Genomic DNA, 27,355 nt, shown 5'->3' with positions numbered 1-27,355 from the left:
CTCAAGGTGAGCCCCCCGTCCCAAGATGCAGCCGGGACGGCGGAAGGGCCCGCGGGCGCTGCTCCCTCCCAGCCCCGGCCACAGCCGCTGCCCCCTCCCCCAAGACCGCCCCCCGTTCACGCCCCTCGGGGCCGCGGGGCGTGGTGCCACAACGGGCTGGGCGTGGCGGGGAGCGAGCCTCTTTATGCGGCGGGAAGCCGGCGGCTGCCGGAGCTGCGCGCGGTTGCGGCATCAGAGAGGAACGACCCGGCCGGGGGCAGAGGGGGGCGAGGCGAAGATTCGAGGAGGAGGAGAAAGAGGAAGGCGAGCGCCGGCCGGGGTGCTCCTATTGTTCCGCACCTGCGCCGGCCGGGACACGTGGCGCCGCTGAGCCCCGCTCCTCGCCCCCCGCCACTTGACCCGCACGCAGTCGCCCGGCACCATGGGCAAGGGGGTGAGCGGCGGGGCTGGGCCGGGGCGGGAAGTGGGAAATTCAAGGAGCCGAACTGTGGCCGGTGCCCCTTTCCCTTCGACGGTGCTGCGCTTTGTCTGTGCCGGGCCGGGGCGGCCACGTCGGGTCGGTGCGGGGGCGGCCGCGGCCGTTGACGAGTGGCGCCGGTGCCGCCGGCCCCAGCAACGTGCGAGGGCGGGCGCCGCCGCCGCCCGCGGGAAGGAAGAGCCGGGCCGAGGGCGTGGCGGAGCCCCGGGCGAGGAGTCGGCGTCCCGAAGCCCCCGGCTCCTCCTTGAGGCCGTGTCTCCTCGACGAGGGGCCTCCCGGGCGCCCGCAGCCCCCGGGGCCGGTGTTATCTGGTGGCCTTGCGGAGCCGCGGAGGGAGCGCGGCTGCTCCCCGGGCTCCGGAGAGTACTTTAGACTTTCCTTGAGACACGAGGGCCCGGCGTGGGGGGGCGGGAGAAGGAGCCGTCAGCGGTATTAGGGCGGATTTGCCTGTTGGTAGCGCCGAGGGTGTGATGGGAGGTGGTGGCAGCAGGGAGGCGGACACCCCTGAGGTCTCCTGTTCATTGGGGTGATAAATAACTCGCAGAGGGCTGTGCAGCGGTTTCTGCCTTGTATGAGCCTTGTTTCTGCCTTATAGCCCATTATCGGGCTACAGGGAGGAGAAGTCCTTAATTCAGATCGTATCTTTTAACTAAAGAAAAGTGAATGTGAAGGCTGTTGGAAGGAAACAGTAGTGGAAGGCTGCTGGGGGATGTTGTGCGCAAGCACCCGTGTGTGGGGCAGAAACACCTCCGGCTTGCTGATTTTAGGTCAGAAAACTAGAGACCAGATTCTGGGTTTTGTTGGTTGGATGTTTGTTTTTTTCCCTTCGATTGCTTCCCTGTGTATTTTGTGTAGTTGGAGGTGTGTAGATTTGTGTTTACTTTTGGTTTAGACTCATTCCTGTAAAATTCCAAGATTTCTCTGCTTCCTGAGGAGAGGGTGACCGAGCAGCGGTGGTAGCGTGTTCCCTGCCAACAGGTGTTCTGTGCTTCCCAAGCGCTGTTCAAACATTGACTTGACTTTGCATTGTCCTCACCGGTGCAGTACAGCAGCAGCAATGTTGACATAACTGCATGAGTAGTAGGGAGAGCTGCAGGAACATGGCTGAATGGACAGTTGCTTGGAAAAGGGGGATGAGGAGTGTGTAAGGTGGGCATTCAATGCATTTGTTCTCTGTATGGAGTTTCGTTTTCTTTTCCTAAGGAAGTCCTTCTGTTGCTTGGCAGCCCAGCCTGTTGCATTTAAGTCCAGTAGGCAATAGGCAGTGTGAACAGTAAAAGTTCATCTAGGAGATAAAACACTGAGGAGAGATTTGGCAGTGTGGGCTCTGAGTCTTGTTTCAATCATCAGAGCAGCCTTTGAGCTGTGTGTGTACGTAGGACTGCAGCGCACAAGGCTTTGGGGGCTTAGCCTGCCTTGGTGGGACTAATAGAAGGTACAAACATTTTCCATTGTAGACAGCTGTCTTCTTGCTCCACTTCAGATTTCATAGGTTGCATGGATAATAAAGCAGTTAGCCTGAAACTGAAGCGCCGCCACAAGGGATAATTCAGCAGGGATAATACGGCTGCCTCATGCTTTCTGGTAGCAAGTCACAAGATTTGCTCGTTCAGCAGTGAGAATGCATGCGTATAATAGGGGACCCCCTAAAAAATGGGCATGTGGGAGAGCGATGCAGTAGAAAAGGTGGAGTGTGGATGCAGCACTGAGCAGCATGCGCCTGCCCTGAGTTAGTGTGCCCAAAAAGGAAACTTCTATCCCATGGGTGCATGGGATGGAAGAGGGAAAAAAAAGAGCCTAAGTGTGAGAAAACAAGTTTCTTCTCTCTGTGGCTGTGAGGAGAAGCTGGGTCTGTTTTACTTTAAATGGTAATGGGGCAAAGGGAGGGCTGTCAGCTGCTGCTATGCAGCCCAAAAAGCAGATTATCCATCGGTGGGGGGGGTTTGGGGAGGGTTGTAGTGGAGGAAAGCGCTCTGGATTTCATTCCTCTTCAGAGCTGACTGGAAGCTGTTTGTAGACAGCAGCACGTTTCACTCCGTCTCCCTCGCTGTGCAGGCATAGCACGGAGTTGGTGACATGTGCTTTGGGTCACTTCTAGAGGTCAGCTCTGCCTTAAAGGCCATGAGGAGGAGACGTCCTTGATTCATATCGTATCTTCTAACTAAAGAAAAGTGTGTGTGAAGGCCATTGGAAACAGTTGTGAAGACTTTTTGAAGCTGCATGCTGTGATCAAGGACCTGTGTGTGGAGCAGAAACACCTCTTGGCTAGCTCAGATTTCCATGAACCCCAGTTAAGGGTGTTTTTCCCGTCAGAAACTAGGAAGGTTTATTGCATAATGGAACCAGCTAAGGGGAAATCATGCAAGTCAAAGCAGTCCTTATCTGGTGCAATTAAAAAAATCTTGATGTATTACCTTCCCCTGTTTTTTCCTTCATTCCTTATTACTACGGCTATTTTATGACAGTTCGCTTTTTATTACTATGGCTGGAGGATAGTCCTTTTGCCCAAGAAAACCCTGGGCCTAGTCAATGCATGTTTCTGGAAAAAATGGGGGAGACAGGGGCCTCTGGCAAGTGAGGTGAGCTGCACAACCCACTCAGATCCTGACCTGCTGAAAACTGCAGCTCATCCTTCACCCAGGCCTTTCCAAGGGGTAGCCTTCACCAGCTCATCTAGGGAAAAACAGGGTTCAGTTTGCTCATCTTGATGTGTTTGTCAACACTAGAGGTGTCTGGAGTTATGGTAACTACTTGTTACAGGCAAAGAAGTGAGGAAGGTGACTCTTTGTAGTTGGCCCAGCACCAAAAAACCCAGGATGGGCTGATCAGCTGTGCTGTGATGACATTTGGAAAGCCCTTTCTGCTCCTGGGTCTTTGCACGACTGCAGAGCAGTAGATATGTTTATCCTAATACCCAGAGGGGGCTTAAGGTGTGTGGGTGGTCCTTGTTTTATCCTGATGATTAAAAGCCTGATTAGGTTTACATCTCTTCTCATGGGAGAAGAGCTTGTCCTTTTATAATTTGGGAAGCAGCAGTCTGTGCACAATTGGCAATTACTTGCTGTTGAGTAAGAACTGCCTTGTACTGTTCTAGATGCTGAGAATCTGTTCATTTTGATGCAGCTTAAATTTCTGATTCAAGATAGGAGATTGAACACAGCTCTTGGGAGGGAGTAAGAGGGATCCAAAGAAACCATTCCATCTTTTGCTAGGATTACATAGGGTCATAGAACAGAGTTTCCAGTCCAATAGGCGGAGTTATTTTTATGACTCATCTGGTTAATATATTTACTGTCTCATAAGGCAGCAGGACAGTAACTTTTCTGTTTTCTCGGCACAATTGATTATAATGACATAAGCAGTAAACCAGACCAGGCCTCCAGAGACTGCATAATTTGTTTTGGCTCTTACTTGACATTTCTTGTTGGATTAGGTGATTTTAGAACAGGGTACTTCTGAGCTTGTCTGCTGATTTGTACCCCTCCTGTTTCCTGGTCAATCATGGCTTGTATTGAGAACATCAGCCATGAATGGCTCAATTAGTCCAGAGCGGAAAATCATCAGCTGTATCTGAAAGACAATAGGATTTTCTGGGGGATGTATAAAACTTCTTATGCTGGTGTGTACAAATGTTGTGCTTAAGCCAGTGGAAAAAAAATAAATCTTGCATGGAAAAAAAAGAAGCTGCATTGTTTTTTTCTGAGGCAGTTTTGATGAGTCAGTTCTTGGGCTAAGTCAAGGAACAGGGGTAACATTTCTGATGAGACAGACCTTCCTTTGTGTTCAGGCCATGTGATTAAATCGTGATAAGATTTGGATGTGGAGTGCCACAGGCCTTCTTCTCTTTGTACAGCAGGAAAAGGAGGGAAGAGCAGGGAAATCCTACAGCACCGAGGTGGGATGAAAACCTCTTGTCCTGGCAGCCCAGCCAGCACAAGCCTTTGTTGAACAGATTGGGCTCATCTTGCAGGAAGGGAGGCAATGGCCCTGGAGGCACAGAACAGGGGCAGGACTTGGACTCTCATGTGTGTGTCAAGTTCAGATTTGAATGATGGACCAGGAAGTTCAGATTCTACATTAAATGATCCTGTAACAAGAGCTGAAGCTGATTCTCCTGGCTTTCCTACTTACCTTTTCAGTAAGGGTGGGATGTACTACTAAAGCAACAGAAAGTATTGTGGGTTTTTTTAAGCTGAAGAATTGCTGAGCTCCTCTGTAAGATGGACTCCATTAAGATCCAAATACTTGGGTGCTTAAAGAAACAAGTAACTCTATCCACTCTTTGTTCTGACTGCAGCTGATCACTGGGGTTTTTCGGTTTGTTTCTTTTTTGTTTTTTTTTTTAAAGCAACTCGTGCTTGAACAAGGGCAATGAGCCTTTTCATGTTTGCCCACTTGTAGGATTGTTTCAGCTGCAGCTGAAAAAGGTTGAGCACTCCTATATTCCTGGATTATTCACTGCCCCCAATGAGCTGAGTAACTGTATTTCTCACAGGAGCTTCAAAGAACCAGGAGGTTTTTATATCACCTGCAAGAGCTTACCAAGCTGTTCTTGGGGAGAAGGGGTGAAGCTGAAGGTGATGGAGTGGTAGTCAGACAAGGTACTAGCTCCTTCACCTTCATTAAGAATCATTTCTCATCTAAAGCAGTAATCAAGAGGGCATGTGTTTTGTGCAGGGCTGTGTTTGGACTTGTCTGCCACAGCTCCAGCAGAAGTCAAAGCTGTTTCCTTCAGACACTGAAGGAGAGAGATGCCTCATGGTGGCTTTTTGTGAATTGCCCTGTGGCAAATTCCTGTGATGCTGGAATGTGAGGATCTTACTGGTTTAAGTATTGTGGCTTTCACTTTTTTAAGAAGGGAAATGGGAGTTTAGGTGCAGGGAAGAGAATGTCAGGAATGCTGACAGTCTGTAGTTCTGTGTCCTTTTCCTGGATCAGTGGAGACAAATAGCTCAGCTCTGCTCCACTTATTAAAAACTGTTTCCATTACACAGCTCCGTAGTGGCATGCAAAGCTTTCCTTTGCTGAGCAGGGGAAGGGGACACTTCTGTGCATGTGAAATGTGTGACTATGGCAGCAGTGTTGCACACAGGGCTTTCTCAACACGGGAAAAACTCTTGTTTAATGTGACTGACGGGTTCTTTCAGAAAAGTAATGATCTTTTTTGTGCAGTTTCACTTTTGGTTTCGCTTTTTACTTGTCTTGAAATAGTTAATAAAAATTTCCTGTGCCAGCTGCTCATCAGGACAGGTCTTAGATCCAAACAATAGTTCCTGTGTCCAGATAACTCTCAGGAATCCAGCTCTCAGGAGTCCAGTTTGTGATTTGGGGTGCTCATGCAGAGAACAAGCAAGGCAATGCCTTTGAAACCTTTTCTTAATCTTGTTAAAGATTTGACTCTGGTGCCACTATGTGCTGATTCATCTTAAAGTTCTTCTCAGGGATCTTATTAGGTGAAAATCTCATCACATAAAACTTGGCAGAGTGTAAGGATATAATAGGTCCCACACAGAAGGGAGCAGAAGTTTGTCTTTCAAGTGATGTTTGTGTGCACTAAGTCATGATTTGTTTGTCCTTAGATGCTTGTTTTCCCCATTATGACTAGATCTAAATCTTTGCACAATTTCATGTACAATAAACTATAATAAAAATCTTACTGAATAAAGAGGCTTTAAGCAAATCATCTGCTCTGTGAAGTGTAAGCACAGAATGAATCTGCAAAAGTGAGCTGCTGCTTTGTATACCATTCTTGCTGCTCAAACTGCCATAAATTGAAAGCAGATTTGTGTTGCGTAAACTGGCCAGCTAGTTTGCCAAACTGAGAATGAAAGTGTTGGAACTTAGCCCCCAGCATCGACCAGCCAGAGGTACCACCTCTTATTTATCTTCAGTTGATAGGCTGCTCCTCCTCGCCAGAGGATGTGGAAGGCTGGGAGGGAGGAGGAGGAGGAGTTAATGCCTTGAAGGAAACATACGTTTTCTCTCAGGAATTGGTTTCTTCTGCTCTTCATCACTTTTTTCAGCTTGAACAGGGGCTTATCCATCAAGACTGCCTGAATAGTGTGTAGCTTGCTTTCTTCCTTGCTAGGCTTGCACAATGTCTGGCTCTAATCTGTGTATTGGGGATGATACTGAACAGACTTCTCTGTTCACTAGCTAGTTTTTATTATTTATTGAAGTGGCATAACTTTCTTAGAGTCATGTAGGTTGGAAAAGACCATTAGAATAATTGAGTCCAACTGCTCACCCAAGCATTGCCAAGTCCACCACTGCATCATCTCTCCAAGTGCCACATCTACACATCTTTTAAGTACTGCTGGGGATGATGACTCAACCAGTTTCTTGGGCATCCTGTTCCAGGGTTTGACAGCCCTTTCCTTGAAGAAATTTTTCCTAATAGCCAATCTAAACCTCTCCTGGCACAACTGGAGGTAATTTCTTCTTGGCTTGTCACTTCTTGGGAGAATAAACCAGCCCCCACCTGGCTACAGCCTCCTTTCAGGGAGTTGTTGAGAGCAATAAGGTCTCCCCTGAGCCTCCTTTTCTCCAGGCTCAACATCCCCAGCTCCCTCAGCTGCTCCTCACCAGACTTGTCCTGCAGACCCTTCACCAGCTCTGTTGCCCTTCTCTGGACTTGCTCCAGCACCTCAATGTCCTTCTTGTAGTGAGTGGCCCAGAACTGGACACAGGACTCAAGGTGTGGCCTCACCAGTGCCAAGTACAGGCAGTACTTCTGTGGTCCTGCTGGTGACACTATTTCTGACTCAGGCCAGGATGCCACTGGCCACTTGGGCACATGTTGGCTCAGGTACAGTCACTGTTGACCAGCACCCCCAGTTCCTTTTCCACCAGGCAGCTTTCCAGCCACTTTCCCCAGCCTGTAGCGCTGCATGGGGTTGTTGTGACCCAAGGGCAGGACTCAGCACTTTGCCTTATTAAACCCTGTGTTGTTGGTCTCGGCCCATCAATCCAGCCTGTCCAGATCTGTCTGCAGAGCCTTCCTGCCCTCTAGCAGATCAACCCTCCTGCCCAGCTCAGTCATTATCTGCAAACTGGCTGAGCGTGCACTCGATCCACTTGTCCAGATCGTTGATAAAGATATCAAACAAGACTGGCCTCAGTACTGAGGCCTGGAGAATCCCACTGGTGGCCAGATGCCAGCTGGACGTAACTCTGTTCACCACCACTTTCTTGGTCCAACCCTCTAGCTGTTTTTTTACCCAGCACACAGTGCACCTGTCCAAGCCACAAGCAGCCCATTTCTCCAAGAGAATGCTGTAGGAAACTGTGTCAAAGGCTTTAATAAAGTTTAGGTAGACAGCTTTAATAAACTGTAATAATTTTGTCTGCCTGGCAGTCTTGTGTGTATAGTTCATGTCTACTGCTGTGGAATTTGACTAAGATGTTTCTAATAATGCTGTATCTTCCCTTGCAGGCTGGAAGAGACAAGTATGAGCCCACCGCTACATCAGAGCATGGCGGGAAGAAGGGGAAGAAGGGGAAGAAGGAGAGGGACATGGATGAGCTTAAAAAGGAAGTTGTGATGGTAAGAGTGTAGAGCACAGAAAGAGCAGCTTTAAAGAATGTTTGTTATGCCCAAAGCCCTGTGCCTAATCTGACTGAAAGAGAAATGAGCTGGTGTGCTGAGAGCATGGTGTGACGGAAGGCACTGATCTCCCTTCTCTGTCCCCAAGCCAGACATGCTGTGTTTCAGCATCAAGATGAGTGCACAATAGACCCTGGCAACATCACTTCTCAGAAGGCACTTGACACACAACTTAAGTCTGTGCTTTCCTGCATTACCCAGAGCACAGTATAGATGTATTTCCTCAGCCAGGCGAGCGCTCTCTGCATAGCAGCATTACAGGCTTTATTGTGCTGTCATGTGAGTGGGACTGCTGTTTTCATTCCAGCTGAGGAGTTGATGCTGTACAGCTCCATTTACTGCTGGCCTCTGCTCAGACTGACCTCAGTATTATTCCTTCTAATCATGTTTGAGGCTGTGGGGAGTGTCTCCCATCTCCGTCTGTGAAAGCTGGATGATGCTGTATCTGGCTGATCTAAGCATCATCTGGCTTAGATCTGCTGTCCTTGAAGGTGATGGAGATTTTGTTTCTGTTCTGTGGGTTTGAGACTGGGCTTTAACATTTTTGACCCCTCTGTTAGGCAGAAGAGATTCTAAAGACTGCTCAAAGATTACATTCTGTGTTCAGTAGTGATCTGTACTTCAAGCATCTGCTCCTCCAGTCCAACTGTTTTAAGTGAGGCACTGCTCTGAACCAACTCGATCCAACTGAAAAATAGCCTGGCTGAGGAAAGAAGCCTCTATGGGGAAAGAAACACTTCCCCCAAAGTATGCTTAATATAGCAGCACTGCTTAAAAATGTGGGAAATCACAGGTTTAATCTTCTTTACATTCCTACCTACCTTCCAACTCCTTTTCTTTCCATTCCTCTCTCAACCTCCCAAGAAAACCCACCCACTGAGGTCTCACAGAATCTGCTGGGGGTGTAAGGACTGCACTGAGAGAAAGTCAGACTTTTTCAGAAAAGCTTTCAAGTACTCAAATAGTCAAAAGAATGCTAAAGATGAAATTGTGCTGAATTCCAGAATGAGTTTGAGATTTTTCTTCATCCTTCAAAGAGGATGAATTAGTCCTGCTATCTCACCAGCTGTTACAGATAGGAAACCTGGGGTGGGGGTTGGAATTGCTGAGCTCTTTTCTCAGATTCTTTTTTCTCTCAACTATTTATTGTCTTTCAGGATGACCACAAGCTGAGCCTTGATGAACTTCATCGTAAATATGGAACAGACTTGAGTCGGGTAAGTAGGCGCTGTATTCCTTCCCTCTTTGCCCTGATCTGAAAAGAAACAGCGTCAGCTCAGAGCATTTCACAAAGGGAGATCTCTGGGTGGTCTGATTTTGGTATGGGGTTTTTTTTGTTGTGTTTTTTTTTTTGTGTGTGTATGTTTAATCTCCCCTCCTCCAGTTAAGTTTCTCAGGCTTTGGGAGAACTGTTGAATTCACAAGTACTTCTCTTTATTCTCAAGTTCAACTTGACTGCAATACTTTAGCAACTTTGCTTCTAACAAAGTCACTGTTATCTGCCTCTGAGTTGTTCAAGGTCAAGTTGATTTTTGGTGTTATTACATGCTCCTCTGGAAAAAAATGAAGACAGATGTTTGTTATGTTGCAAGTGTAGTCTAGAGAAGCTAGCACATGCCCAGAGACTTAATGATAGTAGCAGTAGCAGTTAAAATTTTGCCTTTTTTCAGTAAGAGGTGTGCAGATGTCCTAGGCTGCTTTAGAGTCCAGTACAGAAGCACCACAATGGTTTTACACTTCTGCTGTTGTTTGCTTTGCTTAATGCATTTCTTGCATGATTGCATATAGCATCAAGTCTGCTCTTTTTTAACAGTACAGAGATTTGCATTTTTGTGTCCATGACCTTGGCTTCTGAAAGTTGAACTTCCTGGAAGGTTGTTCCCACATGTCATCACTTTTATGGTCTCCAGCTTTCGCTTGTTCCATAATTTGATAAGGGTGGATGGCACTGTGCAGTTTCTCAGAGCTCAAAGTTTGTGGCTGTAGCCTTCTTGTCCTGCCCTTCCTTCTTCAGTGTTCACAGGCTCCTCAAGTAGCATTCAGCATCCTGTAGCTCCTGTTGTGGCAATTGGCTTTCATATTCCTGCACTTGTGTTGTGGAGCCCTGGCAGCTTTGGACATCTCCATTACCTGTTAGCAGCTCTTTGTTGCTGCAGTAGGACCTGAACAAATTCAGACCTACCTTCTGCAGTTGGCCTTGCCACAGTGCCTGAAAAAGGAACCTCTCTTGTAGGGTTTGACTTCTGCACGTGCAGCTGAGATCCTGGCTCGTGATGGCCCAAATGCCCTCACCCCCCCACCCACCACTCCTGAATGGATCAAGTTCTGTCGGCAGCTCTTTGGAGGATTCTCGCTCCTGCTGTGGATTGGTGCTATTCTGTGTTTTCTGGCTTACGGCATACAGAGTTTGATGGAGGAGGAGCCCAACAAGGATAATGTAAGTAAAAATGTCTGGTTTGCCTCCAAGGCAGGCCAAGCAGCCTGTTGGGCTCAAGGCAGATTAACTTCCTTTAAGCATTCAGTCCAGAAGCTTTTCCCATAAGCACGGGAAATTCAGTGTGTGAGCTTAACGTGTTCTGGAGTGCTTCCACATAATGAAACAGGCAACTTCCTTTGTGTTGTGTTAACAACACTAACTTGTGGACAGCCTTTGTGTTGAAAATGTACAGAGACTGCAAGTACCTTCATGCTTGTGGTGGGGCACTTAAATGCCAGGCAATTTATTTGGACGAACTGGAAGCCTTGGAGGCAGATTGTCCTCTGACTTGCTTTCTCTGCTCTTTGTAGCTGTACCTGGGTATTGTGTTGGCAGCTGTGGTTATCATTACTGGCTGTTTCTCTTATTACCAAGAAGCAAAAAGTTCCAAGATCATGGAGTCCTTCAAGAACTTGGTGCCTCAGGTATGGAATAAATAAGGCTTTAGAATAAATAAGACTCAAGATTTCCTTGCGGTCTAGCAAGTCACAGCTTGTTTAAAGGTATTAATGGTTTTAAACATCATCTCCAATTGCAAGGGCCTAGCTGTTATTGTGGGTTACTAGCTCTTAATTTTGAGGGCTCTGTGAGACTGCTCCAAGTAACTACACTAATAGGCCAAGGTAGTTCCTGAAAACCTGTGGGTTCCAACAGCTTGTTAGCAATCATAGAACACCATCTCCATAGTCTGGGGAGTTCAGTAACTGGTGTGATGATAAGCACTAAAATTTGGATTCCTTCATGGACAATCTCCTGGATCATACCTAACTATCACATTGTCACCTTGGTAACAAGGAACTTTAATATCAAGAAAAAAAACCCAAACTTTATTTTTCTTTAGTAACATATATATCAGATATAAACGTCTTGGTAGAAGTAGAAACCTTGTGGAAGCATGGAATAAGTATTTCAAGATTCTCGGATCTTTTGAGCCTTGTCTTAAGAACTACTTTTTGACATAGATTGTTTCTTTACTGTCTTTCAGCAAGCACTTGTAGTCAGAAATGGTGAGAAGATGAGCATAAATGCTGAAGGTGTTGTAGTTGGAGATCTAGTGGAGGTAAAAGGAGGAGACAGAATTCCAGCTGACCTTCGGATCATATCTGCACATGGTTGCAAGGTACAGTAGTGACAGGCTGTTGGGAAACTTCATTCTGAAGGAGGATGAATTAGTCTTCTATGCTGTGAATGGGGGCTGGAGTAGAGGAGAAGGATGGGGAAGTACCCAGCAGGCATCTGTCTACTTGAGTATGACAAAGTACTCTCTTTCATGTAGGTGGATAACTCCTCACTTACTGGTGAATCAGAGCCTCAAACCAGGTCTCCAGACTTCTCCCATGAGAACCCACTGGAGACCAGGAACATTGCCTTCTTTTCCACCAACTGTGTGGAAGGTACGTGTGTCTCCTACTTCCGTGCAGTGTGAGCAATGATGCTGAGCTGTACAGATAAGCAGTGTGAATATGCCATGAGCCTGCCTCTACCATGCAAGAGCAGGGTGGAAGTTCCCGTGAAAGTCCTTGCCCATTCCAACTGCAGTACTGTAGAATGGGCAAAGACTCCACAGCACTACTGGGTATTTTGTTCCTGCTTCTTTTAGAGGAGCAGCTGTGTGGTGTGTCTTCTAGCCTGCCTGTTTTATTGCAAGTAAAAAGTGTTGAAGTGCAGAAAACATGATGTGAACCATGAGGTAGAGCTGTATGAAGTACTACAGCTGCTGCAGAAAGCAGGGATCTCTGGCAGGACTTCTGTTGCAGCTCTGAATATGGGGGTAGGCAGTCTTTGTGTTGAAGCCCACCTGGAACATCTTTTCTACACCTACAGGATATTAAGCTGTGGTTGCTTTTGTTTTCTGAAACCCGTCTCTCTTCCAGGCACTGCCCGTGGCATTGTCATTAGCACTGGGGATCGCACTGTGATGGGCCGTATTGCCAGTTTGGCTTCTGGACTGGAAGGGGGCAAAACTCCAATTGCCATGGAGATCGAGCACTTTATCCACCTCATCACTGGAGTGGCTGTGTTCCTGGGTGTCTCATTCTTCATCCTTTCCCTCATCCTTGAGTACACATGGCTGGAGGCCGTTATCTTCCTCATTGGGATCATTGTTGCCAATGTCCCTGAAGGGCTGCTTGCAACGGTTACGGTGAGTGAAGTTGGAAAAAAGATTGAATTTACTACATATCTGGTCCTTAAAGAAGTGGAGTGTTTTATCTCAGTGTGCATTCAGAGAGGTTAACACTAAAATAAGGTGAGTGTGTGGGGTTGGACTTTAAAAGTTCAGTGTATTTTAACTAATTGCCTGAATCAACATCAAGTTCTGCAGCAATTTATCTCAAAAAGATGGATCCCTAAGTTAGACCTGCACAGAGGCTTGGCATCATACAGCTAAAGTGAGCAAGACTAGGAGTTCTAGTCCTGCCTTTTTCTGTGGCAAGAAGGGGTTTTCCTGCTGCAACCATCAGGGTTTCTAAATCCACATGCACACCAGCCCTTCCAACCCTTATGGGCTGGCAGAGCATCCAGCAAGCTTCACTCTAGCCCCAGCTTTTGGTCTGGGATCTGTCAGAGGCTTTTGTAAGTTTGGTGTCCTAAAGAGGTGTATCCAGGTGTTCTTAGGTGGATGTGTGGAAAGTGATGGTGGAAGGAGAAAATGCTTCTGTGCTGCCTTAGGAATCAGAGTAGCAACCAAGCCAGGGAATGAAGAGTTGGGAACTGGAACCAGATAAGAGCCTCTAGCAAGAAAGTGAGCTGGAGCTGCTCACTTTCTACCCCAGCAACTTGCAAGCCCTATCACCAGAGCTAATTTGGGCCATCTCATATGTGGCTTGCCTTCACCTATTTTGGGAACTCCTACGATTAGGAGACGGCAGGTTTGACTGAGATGTTAGTCTGAGGCATGTTACTTCCTTCCTAATGCACTGAGAATCCAGAGGCTGAAGTATTTTCTGGAGGTTTTGTAATGAGGAAAATGTCATTTAAACTTAGCACCTGGGCTGAAGTGCTGCTATTTATTTTTCACTGGCAGGGTGAGCAAAGAGTTAGGGAATGACTGCAGGGCATGGAAGCTGGTTGTCATTCCATGTGCACATTGAGTTGGACAGCAGTGTTATTACTGCACAAATGCATCTGGCCTGACATCATCTTTCTTGTCCCCAGGTATGTCTGACACTAACAGCCAAGCGCATGGCTCGTAAGAACTGCTTGGTGAAGAACCTGGAGGCCGTGGAGACCCTGGGTTCCACATCCACCATCTGCTCTGACAAGACTGGCACTCTGACACAGAATCGTATGACAGTTGCCCACATGTGGTTTGACAATCAGATTCATGAGGCTGATACTACAGAGAACCAGAGCGGTAAGACTGCCTCTCTGTACGTGAGGCATTTCTTTAAAAAATTGCTTTTTCTGAGCCTTCCTGGACACTGGTACTTCTGAGAAACCTGTGTTTGTAGCTCTCCAAGTGATGTTCACAAGGCATGGACTTCTAATGTACAGTCTTGAATGAGCATAAAAAAATTGAAATGACATATAGAAAGCTTTGCACTGTACCATGATTCTGTTCAATCCTTAAACTCTGTATAGCCTGCCTTTTGTGCAGAATTATTCCAATGGAATTTGAGCCTCTTGAGTGTTCAGCCCCATGTGTTTGTCCTGTACATAGAAATATTTGCAAAGTCCTGATTATCTTTGCTAAAATTTATCTTGATGAAATTGCTCAATCTTAAGTCTGTTGAAAGTATGGACAACAGAAGTGTTGGCCCTGATGATAATTACTTGAGGCTGGACATAGACAGAAAGTTCCCACCTGGAACTAGATGGTTGCCTTTGGGGACAGGGGTTTTCTCAGAACATCCAGGTTGTGTTTGCATAGTGCCAGCAATGAGCGTTACGACTTTAGAAGGAAGTTTCTCCTAGCTGATAAGAATCTGGAATCTCCGTGTGCCGGGAAACTGAGAGAAATGCTTATCTCTCCAGAACTGTTCAATACAACCAAACTCAGGAGTTCCCTAGCTGTTGTCTACCTTGTGAAATGTTGTGCTTGCAACACATTATTAGCATAAACATTTTTACAGTGGTGCTGCTGTACTCTGCCCTGAACCAGTCTAAAACATTGTGCTTGTCTGCACCACTTAAAAAAAATTACTTTATTTAACTCTAGTGCGAAGTAATGAGCTATAAATAGACTTTTGGAAGCCCTAGGCCTGGCAGTGGTTGGCTTGGCTGCAGTGGAAATAAACCTAGATGATTTCACTTCATGGAAAGTATGTTAGGTTATCGGTTAACTGTCTCTTCAATTCATCTCCTTCAAAGCCTACTTAAGAGCTAGAATAAGAGAGTATCTTTATTTAACCATTGTTCCTTTGGGAGCTATTTCATCCAGTTCCTGGGTTGATGGATGAAGTGAGACAACCTGGAGGTAGAACCCAGCATCCCTTACTCAAGCCCTCTGAATAAATGTTATCTGTCCAGAATTCCTTGGCCTTGTCAGCATGTCCTCTGTTGCTGCTGGATATGGCCATTACTGTTTGCAACATTGCAAACAGAGGTGTTCTCTTGCAGTGCTGCTGTTCCACCCTCTGGTCTTAAAATAATCAGCTGCTCATCCAAGTATCTGGGAAGGGAGGAGGAATGAAAGAGATGTAGCAATGCTCTGAGTGTTTCTTGTTTCTGAGATAAAGGTTTCTTGCTCTTAAACCTGTGGGATTTTGAGCTTCTGTAGCTTTTTTGAGGGGTGGCTTTTGACATTCTTCCTCTGCTGTTAGGTGCTTCCTTTGACAAGAGCTCAGCCACTTGGAGTGCTTTGTCCAGAATTGCAGGTCTCTGTAACCGTGCTGTGTTTCAGGCTGGCCAGGAAAATGTACCAATTCTCAAGGTGAGTTCGAAAAAAAAAAAAAAAAGTGTTGGTCATGTTCCTCACCACCATCCTCTCTTAATAGTAGTGAGATAACATCCTATGGGTCACACAGACCTGTAAAGTAGAGGTAGCAGCTATTCTTAATGTTTTCTGCAGTCTAGCACTCTTAGAGGAAGTGTGCTGCAGGCAGGGGAGATGGGATTGAAAAGACATTTTTCCCACAGCAGAATCTCTGCCATCCGCTGCCACCTACACTCAGTTTGGGGGGCCAGATATTTCAGGCAGGGCTAGGAAAGACCAGAAAGCTTTCCTAGGCATTTCCCAGTATCTGGCTGTTCCAGGAGTTGCTATCTCTGGCATTTGGATGCTTCAAAGCTGCAAACACCTGGTGCTGGGGGAAGTAAACATCAGAGCTGGGGGAGCAGTGGTTGTGGGATACTGTGGCTAGAGACAGTCTGCTCTCACTGGCAGGTCTCCTTAAGCTTGCAGTGGTTCAGCACTGGTGCAAATGCTGGCATAGCACCAGTTCACATTCCTCCTTCTGAACTGTGACCCAGCCAGGGCTGAAATTAACCATACAGTGCTTATAATCTGTCAAGTATTAGTCACATTGCTTAGTAAACTTATTCCCAAGGGTGTTCTGATGCAGTGGTAGTAGAGATGATGGAACAAGCTATTTTTCCCCAGCACTCCTCTGACTTTATCTTAAATCTATAAAGTGTGACCTGAAGTTATAAAGAGCTGGAACTCTTCCTGTTTAAGAAAGGCTTGGGAGAGGGGAGTTTTGAGAAGTCTTTAGATACCAAAAAGTAGTACAGAAATGAAAATAAAATATAAATTTCTCACAAAGAGACCAGAAGGGCAAGAAATACTTGGCTTCAGTTGCAGCCAAGGAAACTCTACCGGGACATTGAGCACATACAGATCTTCCTGGGCTGAGAATTCCCATCTCCCATCTCTGCCAGTGCCAACCTTTTTGGGGAAGGGAGATGTGGACAGATCAAATTTCTCCCAGAGGCTTGATAAGATGGTGTTATATTGGAGTGGGAGAGCACATGAAAGTGTTTCTGTGTGTATGTCATCAGTCTTCATCTCACATTAGCTGTTCTTCATGGCAAGCAGCTTACAGCAGTTCTTCCCAGAGTTTACCCTCCAGCCTCACTTGGTCTGACTGTACCTGGTTATGTGACTTTCTCTAACCCTTTAAAAGGGCTTCTTGAGTTTGTCACAGGAAGACTTCTGCTCTCTCAAGATGGGAGGCTTGGCTTTCTGAAATGCAGTATTTTTTGGTCCTAGGTAGAGTAGAATTAGTTATTCTTTGCTTTCATTTAGTGTTATGTAGAAGCTGGGACAGGGCTGTGATAAATTCACTCTTAAAATCTATTTTAAATATAAAGTCTCCTGTGGTTGTATGTTTTGATAGTTGTCTTCTTTCCTCAGCGAGCAGTGGCAGGAGATGCCTCTGAGTCTGCACTTCTGAAATGCATTGAATTGTGCTGTGGTTCTGTCAAGGAGATGAGAGAAAGGTATCCCAAAGTGGTGGAAATACCATTTAACTCTACCAACAAGTACCAGGTAAGCAAGTGTCCTCTTGAAAGGAGAGCTGCTGTGTGAAGTACTTATGTAAATTTGTACACAGTGCAAAACAAGTGCCTCAAAACTTGTTCTGGCACCCAAATCTTGTCTAGCCATTACTTGCTTGAAGACTGCTCTGTAAATCTATTTTAACAGTTAAACTGTGTAGGAGCTGCACTGACATGAAGGTGTCATCTGCTAACAGAGGATCAGACATGCTCTCCATCTGTGTGGCAGTAGTGCACAGAGCATGGAGAAGCTCAAATCTGGGAATAGGAATGAACTACTGGGAAGTGACCTTAACAGGTGGTACTTGGATACAGAAGAGGTCATTTTACAACACCTGCAGTTAAACGTTAATGCTGAAGAATGCACAGATTCCTTAGTTTGTAAACCTCTTTAAAAGTGTGGGTGAATGAAAGCTAAAGCAGAATATCACAAATGGCCCTGAGCTGCTATAGTTGCAAAACATTGATGTTGATTGCTCATGTCCTTCACAGTACATGTTTATAGAACAGATTCATTTCTTCCACCCTTAGCTGTCTATCCACAAAAACGCAAATCCATCAGAATCCCGTTACTTGCTGGTGATGAAGGGAGCTCCAGAGAGGATCTTGGATCGCTGCAGCACCATTCTTATTCATGGGAAAGAGCAACCACTGGATGAGGAAATGAAAGATGCTTTTCAGAATGCTTACCTTGAGCTGGGAGGCCTCGGGGAGCGAGTGTTAGGTAAGTAAAAACAGCCTTATTACATTGGAAAAGATTTGTCCTTGGTGTTCCTGTGCAGTCCTCACAGATTAAGTGAAGGGTCACTCTGTTCCTGCAGTGTAACCATAGTATTAAGGTCACTTCAGCAGTTCATGTTGGGACAGTCCTGCCTTTATTCTGAAAGGCAGCCTGCAAGGTTTGGTCTCTCTCGGCAGCAAAGTCGCTCAGGTTAAAATGCAGCAAAGCATTTGGGACCTTTCCTGGGATCACATGAGATTGGGTTTATTCCATGGCACAAGAACCAGGCTGTGTCTGAGCACCTAGCAACAGCTGGTAGTTACCAGAGTAAGAGTGTGACTCCTGTCTCAACAGCTCTAGGCTGCCCTGTTATTCTGGTGTAGCTGTTTGCAGAAGCAATAAGTGTTCACTCTCTCTGCCTCCTGATGAGTAGGAACAGAGTAAATGTGGGTTTGCTGTGTTACAGGATTCTGCCACTTGGCTCTGCCTGATGATCAGTTCCCTGATGGCTTCCAGTTTGATACAGATGACCTGAACTTCCCTGTAGACAAACTCTGCTTTGTAGGACTGATGTCTATGATTGACCCACCTCGTGCTGCTGTGCCAGATGCTGTTGGCAAATGCAGAAGTGCTGGGATCAAGGTAATTTATTCCTGGGTTGATAATCTGTGGAAATAAAGGGCATCCTTGACCTCCTGTTTTACTATAATGTGAGTGGATGAAGTAATTGATCAGGATTTAATTACTGCAGGCTTAGTTTCTAAGCTAAATACAAATGGTTGTGTGTTCATGAACTGAAAAATGAGTGAAACGTCAAACTGCTAGGGCACTGGCAGGTGCTGAGAGCATGGTGTCCCCAGTCACATGATTTGGCTCAGGGTGAGTTCTGCATGTCCCTCAGTACTGACTAAAATGAGAGGAAAGCACAGGCTGGAAACAACTGGCTCCATTACCTCAACACGAGCAATTTTTGTCTTCCATCCACCTCGATCTCTCGCATACTGTTAGCAGGTTACTGCCTGTACCTCAGACTTGCTCTGTGCCAGGGCTCATGAGTAGAACAAAAGACATGTGGCCTTTTCGGTGTAAGGGGCCCTGCCTTTTGGGCAGTGTTGCTCTGCAGCACAGGCAAGGCTTTCATGGCAGTCTGTTTGCATTTCAGGTTATCATGGTTACCGGAGACCATCCGATCACAGCCAAAGCCATTGCCAAGGGTGTCGGCATCATCTCCGAGGGCAATGAAACAGTAGAAGATATTGCTGCTCGACTCAACATTCCTGTCAGCCAGGTCAACCCTAGGTAATGTCTGCTGGGAAAGGCCAGAGCTGTTCAAAGAACTAAGTATTTGCCTCTCTTTGCCTTGGATAATCCCTCAGCATCTTCCCCCCAGATGTGAAAAGCTTGGCATTTGCTTAGCTCAGCATATTGCAGCTCTTCAGTGTGTATCATGAGTTTATGTGAAGAATATGTGACAAGATGGTCTTAAATGTGCAAGTCTTGTGTGTGGGAAGTACTTAAGAGTAAGATTGTAGGAGAGCAAAGAGAGCAGGACTTCTGCCAGGTAGAGGAGTTTACACTAGTGCTTAGCTACAAGCAGAATAAATTTAAAAAGGGAACTCCTTCCTCTTTAGGGTTAATGCTTGCCTTCATAGCCTAGCTAGGACTGAGGCATCCTCAGAAAATGTGCTTTGGCATAAGCAGGCTGTTTGCAGAATGGCTGGGCAGTCTGCATTGCTTAGCTTGACCCAGCCTGTGTTTGGGCTGGAGGACAGCCATGTAGCTTATGAACTGTGAATAGAGACACCCTGTGAAATGAAGTTGCTTGGATTTTTTTTTTTTTGTTGTTGTTGTTTTTTTTTTTTTAATTTAGATTTTGAAGGTAGCTTCAAAACCCAGCAATGCGGGCTGGGGTTGGCCAGGCTGTATGACTGAGCAGGTCAGCAGCTGGCTCTAAGGGTGGGGAAGGAATTTCCCTGTCTAAACTGGGTGATGTCAAGAGCTGTCTCCTAGACCTATAAGGGATGGTATGCTGAGCTGGAGAGATGGTATTTTGCTGCAGCATGTAGGGTACCAAACCAGTCTAAATATAACATTGCATGCTTTTGTGGCCAAAGGGTGTAAATTAGTTGGAACTGGCATGGTGTGAACACTCTCTGTGAAGAACCATGTGTCACCAGTCACATGGTCATCAGTCTATTGCAAAAAGGGTTGCCTGCAGAAGACAGCAGCATCTCTAGAAACCATGGAAGCTAATTACCTGAGCCAGCAATTCCCTTTTTTCAGAGAGGCCAAGATTTGTGGAAACAACTAGTCTTTGCCCTGATGCACTTTGGAAAGAATTCAACTGTTCGTGAGTGGTTTTTTGTCTGTCGCTTGGTTTTGTTGTCTTTTTCTTGGTGTTTCCCATCTGCCTCTCAAATTTTGAGCATCAAACCTCTGTGCAGAGGCTGCCTGGGTTAGTATTTAGTCATAGCAGAAGCTGGTCTTTCCCAAGAGCACTGAAGAGCCTTATTTTTATGGGGCAAGTACAGCTAATGAGAAACTTTTGTGAAGTAAAACAAACTTTCTCTTGTTTGCAGGGATGCCAAAGCTTGTGTGGTTCATGGCTCAGATTTGAAGGACATGACTAGCGAGCAATTGGATGACATCCTGCTTCACCATACAGAAATTGTCTTTGCCAGGACATCTCCTCAGCAGAAGCTTATCATTGTGGAAGGCTGTCAGCGACAGGTAAAGAGAGGGAGAATAAGGATGTCATATTAGAGAAATGCACAGACATATGTTTGTGAATTACCTGGCAGTTCTGCTGTTCAAGTGTTAGGGCTGAATCTTCTCAGTGCCCTCATGTAAAGGGCCAGATTAAATCTGTGATGTCAAGCTGCTCTACAATACATAAATATAAGGAAAACATTCAGTTTGTACTGATGCTTTCTTCTGATCCTAGGATGTTCATTTTAGTAAACTTAATTCCTAAATGCTCTGGATGTGCTTGGGAGGAGAGGAGGATCCAGCATGTTCAGGGGTTGTCCAGCGTCTCCTTTGGAGAGAGCAGCATGGTTCTCTGGATGAACCTGATCAGAACAGGGGAAGGGTAGGGGAGGGCAAGGAGGAACTGAGGTCTCTTTACAGCCAAGTGAAATAGTTTTTTGTGCTTCATCTGAAAGGCGAGAGAAAGTTTTTCTGCCCAAAACATCTTACATGATGATTTCAGTCTTGCTATTCCTCTCTTTGTGACTAGGGTGCCATTGTAGCGGTCACAGGTGATGGTGTGAATGATTCCCCAGCCCTGAAGAAGGCTGACATTGGTGTTGCTATGGGTATTGCTGGCTCAGATGTCTCCAAACAGGCAGCTGACATGATTCTGCTGGATGACAACTTTGCCTCCATTGTCACTGGGGTTGAAGAAGGTGAGTCTGTAAGCTGTGTGCAGTGGTGGTAAAGTAATATTGCTTCAGCATCCCCTCTGTAATAGAGGCACCTGGGGGGCTCTTCTTTGAGCTTGCCTCCCTGAGCAGAGTTTTCAAGGAGGGCAGCACTTTTCATCCTCCCTTCAAAGTTTTATTCCTTTCCATGGGTGTTTGACCCTTTATGATGGGTAGAAGTAGGAAGCAGCTGAGTAACAAAAGCTGCTTTGTGCTGTTGCCTGACACGTGACCTTACAGTCATCTTTGCCAGCTGAGTGTGACATTTTCCTCCCTGGTGGTGAAGTAGCTCTCAAACAGGAGGTGTACAACAGAGGGTCCCTCCAGGGGCTCTTGATGATGTCCGGAATCCAAGGCTTAGTATCCTACTGCTGTATGCAGTAAGCCCTGGTTGCTGTGACCAAAAGTGTCACTCTCCACGGGTGTTGCTGTGCCTGGTGCAGTCTCACCCTTTCATACAAGAGAAACCCTTTCATTTGCTGCACTAGCATTTTGCCATTTGCTGTTAGCACTGAGGCTGCCTGTGAGCTGCTTGGCTGCTACCTGCTGATAAGTGAGAGTTACCCTGTTCTCTTTTCCTTGCCCAGGGCGTCTGATCTTTGATAACCTGAAGAAGTCTATTGCCTACACCTTGACCAGTAACATTCCTGAAATCACGCCGTTCCTGATCTTCATCATTGCAAACATACCCCTTCCTCTGGGAACAGTCACCATCCTCTGCATTGACTTGGGCACTGACATGGTGAATGTGGTTTTCTTGTCTCAAGAAAAAATGTGGATGTTCTTATGTACCCTAAAGAAAGGACAGGTGGAAGGAAAATGCTTAAATACAGTTTTCTCTAGTGTTCTGATTTAAAGTAAGCAACCATCTGATACTTCTTTCATTCGCATTCATCTCATGGTTCTTGAGTTTGAGGATCTGTCAGCTCCCTGTAAGGACAAACTGGGGATAGGGAAGGGGGGTAAGGTCCTTTAGGAATATCACAGCTAGGGCTTTTGGGGAGTGCTGTTTCTTGCACTGAATACACAGGACAGGGAAGACTCTATATGGTGGAGGATTGAAATTCTTCTAACAGCAGTCCTGCCACCCTCAGGTCCCTGCTATCTCCCTGGCATATGAGCAAGCAGAGAGTGACATCATGAAGAGGCAGCCCAGAAATCCCAAAACAGACAAGCTGGTGAATGAACGGCTGATCAGCATGGCCTACGGGCAGATTGGTAAACTGCTTTGTTTTCTCTGGCACCAATTTAGACCTGGTGGTAGCAGGGGTTGTACACAGTCTTGAGTCAGTGACTGCTCTGCTTATTTTGGTAGGGTTGAGGTTTGGGGTGTGTAAACCAGAACCTCAGGCTGTAAAGACCTTGCCATGATTCTTCCTCCATGGCTTATAGCGGTGGCTTGTGCAGCTTGATCCATTGAATCGCTTTCACAGTAATTTTGTTTAATTGCACAGTGCTGTAAAGGAACTGGCTGACAACCAGCTCTCCTCTGGTTCAAACTTGTTCAGCAAGAACATAGATCCCATTGTTTGTTTAATTAGAAGTAAAGGATTCTCTCCAGCATATCCCTAAACACACAGCATTAGGAGCCTTGATTAAAGGCAGCTACAGAGACGTGCCCAGTTCACAGGATGGGAGCTCATGCTTAATTGCAGCAGACCTTGGGAACCTTCTTGACTGTATTTTGCAAGGGTTGAGGGTGGGCAAGGCATAATGAGAATACAAAGGGAGTTTTATCTTGTGTCCTTGAGTACAATGCCATCACAGCACAGGGCAGAACAGAAGTAACTACAAAGTTGGGGGCAGAAGCTGCTCAGCAAAAGGGTTGCAGCTGAGTTTGATGTTAGTGTGAACTATTTCTACAGCTGCTGCTTAGGACACTGAGCTCCACAAGGAGTTATTTTTAAGGTGGTTAGGGTTTCCTGCAAACTGTTGTGCTTTGTTAATAATTGCACAGTAGCTTCATCAGTTTTATTATCCTTTCTTACCTGTTTAGGTATGATCCAGGCCCTTGGAGGCTTCTTCACCTATTTTGTAATCATGGCAGAGAATGGGTTCTGGCCTTCTGGCTTGCTAGGGATCAGAGTTCAGTGGGATGACCGATGGATTAATGATGTGGAAGACAGCTATGGGCAGCAATGGGTAAGTTTTGAAGTATAGCTTAGAGGCTGCCAGCCAAAACATGAATGCCTGCTGAATTTGATGTGAGTGCCAGAGAGCAAAGGCAGCATGTCTGAACGAATGCTCTCTGCTGTCTGCTTCCTAGACCTATGAACAGAGGAAAATAGTGGAGTTCACTTGCCACACAGCCTTCTTTGTCAGCATCGTGGTCGTGCAGTGGGCAGACTTGATCATCTGTAAGACCCGAAGAAACTCTGTCTTCCAGCAGGGGATGAAGTAAGTCAGCCTGTCCCTGGAGGATTTAGAGTTGGACTCCGTGTGTTCTCCAGCACACAGCATTCTAGTCCTTCATCCCAGCAGTGTCTGGGTGTTTTGGCAAAAGTCATGACCAGATTGCCTTGGTAGTGGGTAAAAGACTGGGTGCTCTCTTCCTTGTAGTACTTGATTGTAGACTTGCAGGTGTCAGGCTGAGACAAAGAAATGGTGGCTTCTGTTGGCATTGTCTGTGGGAGCTAGCCCCACCCCAAAGAACACTGACACTCCAGCAGAGAGCCTTGATCTCTTGATCTTGTACATCAGGAGATCTCATGGCATGAGCCCCAGCCATCTGAATTTGTGATGAAAGCAGTTTCTGGTTGACTTGATCATGGGCTGTCTCTGAAGAGACTGAAATACCATCATGGGCAGCACTGCTGTCTCCTTGGATGGATGATCTGGTAGTCCCCACCTGATGAACTTCTGGGCTGGACTGCAGTGTGTTTCCATTCACTCCCATGTGGCAACTAGGTGTTTTTTAGGATGTCATCTCTGAAAGTACTTTGTCCGTGACTTCTTTCCTGTCTCTTCTAGGAACAAGATCTTAATATTTGGTCTCTTTGAGGAGACTGCTCTGGCTGCCTTCCTGTCCTACTGCCCTGGGATGGATGTTGCTCTAAGGATGTATCCTCTGAAGTAAGTTGCATCATGCTTTTTGTGTAACAGATTGTACCACAGAACAATGGTGCTCGAGTGGGGAGAGGAATAAAAGTAATTGCGAACTAGTGGAGCATCAAACCTAGTCTTAAGAGTTCAAGCTAGAGGGTGTCAGTGATCCTTTGCTGTCCAGTTGCACACCAGGGTTTTCTTCACTGTGTGTGGAATGTTTATGAGGAGCCTCCTGTTCTGTGCCTCACTAAAAATCAGCGATACAACTTCAGTACCAGTGTGCTCTAGTGCAGCTGCCTCTTGCACTTACTTGCATGGAGAATTTTTCTGCACCTCCAAAGCAAGCTAGTTGTATTGCTGTAAATCATAGGCCAGATGACTCTTAGGTACTAAAGAACTGCTGATGACGTCTTGTGCCTTTTTCCTACGTTCCTTGGAAAGAGAACAAGTAGAAAAGGCTTTTAAAAGCTGCTACGTAGATGCAGATGACCAGTTGATGCACAGTAACTTTCCTAATGGTTGGGAAGGTGCCAACATCTTAAGTGTTGCTCAACAGCATTGCAACATTTCATGGCAGGGTTTAGTCTTAAGCCAGAGGACTGTTCAAAGTTTAAGTGTCATGAAATCTTCATGGGAAAAAAAAATAATTCCTGGTACATCTTGCATTCCATTCAAAGTGTTGGCTGGAGTTGGGTGCTGAAGTGTGAGTATTTCCTAACAAGAAAGCTGCCCAGTGCCTGCAGCAGCGGGATGTTAGTACGCGTAAATCACAAGGGAAACAATACAGTTCCGGCAAGCAAGGCTCTGGGCACAAAGGTTGTGTACTTAGAGGAAATATTGCTTGATTGGTAGGTGAGGAGGTGCTAGTACAGAGATGAGCAAAGGTGCTGTGACACACCCTGTATTGGAATTACTATCCAAAAGTGGATTAATCTATTGCAGCAGAAAACCTGGTTTTCTGCTGCAAATTCTTGGCTTGGAGAATTCTTGACTGAACCCCAGCCAGACTGAACTGGCAAGCTGGGTCATGCCAGCCTTCCTGTACTTGAGTGTGCCATCAAGTCAGAGCTGTGCCAGGCAAAGAGCACCTCCACTGCCTGTGTTCTCACTGTCTGCTCTCCCAAACAGGCCAACCTGGTGGTTCTGTGCTTTCCCATACTCCCTCCTCATATTTGTGTATGATGAAGTCAGAAAGCTCATTATCAGACGCAACCCTGGAGGTAAGAATACGCTGCTCATCTGTGTGTTTCCTTCCCCACCTCTTCATGCTGCTGAGCTCTCCAGAAGCCCCAGCAAAGCTTGGGGACCCCTAAGCACTATTTGGGGCTGTATTTTGCCTTGTTTTCCCCTTTCTCAACATTAATTGTGCAGTTAGTTCAAATTAGGGACTTCTTGCTGTCTGTCCCTACATTCTCTCCCATTATATAAAACTGCAGATACACTGAAGTAGATGGAAAAGACTGATTAATGCTTGGGTGGTTCTTAAAGCTGGAAGAGGTCCTACAAGCTGGAGAACATCAATTTGGCAAGATTTTTCCATTGTGACAGGTCACTTATTAGCTCAGTTGCTACAAGTGCAAGTTTTCAAGAACCTGAAAGGAGCTCTCATGAACCTCATATTTGGTTTGCCTTGAGACTAACTCTGCTTTCTCCCTCCTTTTCCTTTAGGCTGGGTGGAAAGAGAGACCTACTACTAAAAAGTACCTGTAAAACATTCCACGCACAGCCCATGCCACCTCTCCACCATCTCCCCTGTGTGCATACTTCATCTTTGCAAGAGCAGAACTGTGCCTGAGCAGAAGTGAGCTGAAACTAAAGGAAACATGAAGAAACATGGACTGGAGGAGAAAGCAAGGGGGAGGTTGGGGTGGGGGGAGTGTCCGACCATCAGTCCAGGGGGATGAGAGTTTGAGTAGTTTTATGTGCCTTTATGTTTTTGTAAAAGGAAACTGAAGATTTTATATGTGGATTTTTACAAATAAAGATGGATTATAAGAGGATGCCCCCACATGGTCTTAGGTGGATGTTTTTCTCAAGGCAAAAACTGGTTCAGGGCAGCCTCCCCACCCTGGCTCAGGGTGTGGTGGTGAGTGCAAGGGTTTGTCCCTGGCTTCCTGTTTTTGTAATAGGGAAGCAGAGCTGCTTGACCCACAGACAACAGCGTGTGTAAAAAGCCCCAGTGCACATTACTCTAGCTCAGTGCTTAATGTGACAAACTGCTTGCCAACACTTGCATCTCACAGGCTAGGAGGCTCAGGAACCTTCCTGGCCTCCTGACTCTGCATCTTGGCTTCTTTGAGCAAATGGAGCATTGAGTGAAGAGCTGGCCTGCCTTAAGTGGTTCTTTGCTGTGTTCTGAGTCAGAACAGGCTTCCACTGACTGGCACTTGGATCCAAGCAGCCTTGTTCTCAAAATTGTAAAATTGTCACTGATTTTCCCACTTGCTTAGCCAAGCAAGGGATAGTTTCCTGATGTTCTCTTTGCATGGCACTTGCCCCATCCTCATGCTGGCTCGTGCCTCCCATGGAATGAGGGCAGGGGCTGATCATGGATTCTGCATCCTCCACTTTTGAGGAAAGCGTTGCTGTTGTCTGGGGTCTGAGTTGTCTCTGTGAGCTGAAGTGAGTCATGCTGCTTCCCTCTGAGTATCTAACCTTTTTCTGTATGCTTTGATTTACTGTTAATGCCTGTATGGCTCACTTCTGTGAGAACTCTGTGAGAGAGCTGGCCTTTTGCATGTGGGCAGTCACCATGAAGTCCTAACTATTCATTGCTCCTAGTGCTGTTCCGCTAAAGCAAGCTGGAGATGCTTCAAGCCCTGTTCCTGAACTACTGGTCTGCGCCCCTCTTAGATATGTGTCTACCTCTGCAAAGGATCGTAAAACCACAGCACTGAAAGGCTCTGCAATTAAAACTCCATGTTGTCATTCCTCCTTCCTCATAACTTTTTGTTTTTTTAAAGTGGTGTTTTAAAGCTGGGTCACTTACCTCATGTAATGAACAATATAAATTCAGAAAGCACTAGGGAGGGGAAAAAATGAAGAGTTGAGGGTGGCAACTGTTTCAATTTGTCTTTGAGAGTCTACTGTGGAACCCCCAGTTGGAGATGATTAAAAATAATAATAAAGTCTTCCAATTGTTGGAGTCTGCCCATGCTAACAGTTGAAT

The 27,355-nt window shown here is 46.1% G+C and overlaps 1 protein-coding gene across 1 annotated transcript; it reads left to right on the top strand.

Annotated features, from left to right (window-relative positions):
* Positions 1–190: 190 nt before the first annotated feature.
* ATP1A1 (ATPase Na+/K+ transporting subunit alpha 1) lies at positions 191–27,336 on the top strand. The gene is made up of 23 exons (XM_005523889.3): positions 191–433; positions 7,914–8,024; positions 9,242–9,301; positions 10,318–10,521; positions 10,872–10,985; positions 11,546–11,680; positions 11,837–11,954; positions 12,435–12,703; positions 13,717–13,915; positions 15,324–15,433; positions 16,856–16,990; positions 17,530–17,722; positions 18,186–18,361; positions 18,882–19,018; positions 20,299–20,449; positions 20,958–21,126; positions 21,729–21,883; positions 22,236–22,359; positions 23,138–23,283; positions 23,408–23,538; positions 24,112–24,213; positions 25,315–25,406; positions 25,855–27,336. The coding sequence occupies exons 1-23, from the start codon at positions 422–424 to the stop codon at positions 25,881–25,883; spliced, it is 3,072 nt and encodes a 1,023-aa protein (XP_005523946.1). The 5' UTR covers positions 191–421; the 3' UTR covers positions 25,884–27,336.
* The last annotated feature ends 19 nt before the right edge of the window (positions 27,337–27,355 follow it).

The sequence above is a fragment of the Pseudopodoces humilis genome, chromosome 2 (assembly GCF_049639895.1).
Source record: "Pseudopodoces humilis isolate 2021_Gansu_Grassland_sample_001 chromosome 2, ASM4963989v1, whole genome shotgun sequence".
Taxonomy (NCBI): Eukaryota; Metazoa; Chordata; class Aves; order Passeriformes; family Paridae; genus Pseudopodoces; species Pseudopodoces humilis.
The sequence above is the reverse complement of the archived record's forward strand: the minus strand, read 5'-3'. Positions and strand labels throughout refer to the sequence as shown.

What these genes read in the sequence shown, in the direction of transcription:
- ATP1A1 (XM_005523889.3), top strand. An exon ending in TGGAAGGCTGTCAGCGACAG is followed by an intron (nt 20,450 to 20,957) that starts GTAAAGAGAGGG and finishes CTTTGTGACTAG; the next exon opens with GGTGCCATTGTAGCGGTCAC. An exon ending in CTAAGGATGTATCCTCTGAA is followed by an intron (nt 24,214 to 25,314) that starts GTAAGTTGCATC and finishes TCTCCCAAACAG; the next exon opens with GCCAACCTGGTGGTTCTGTG.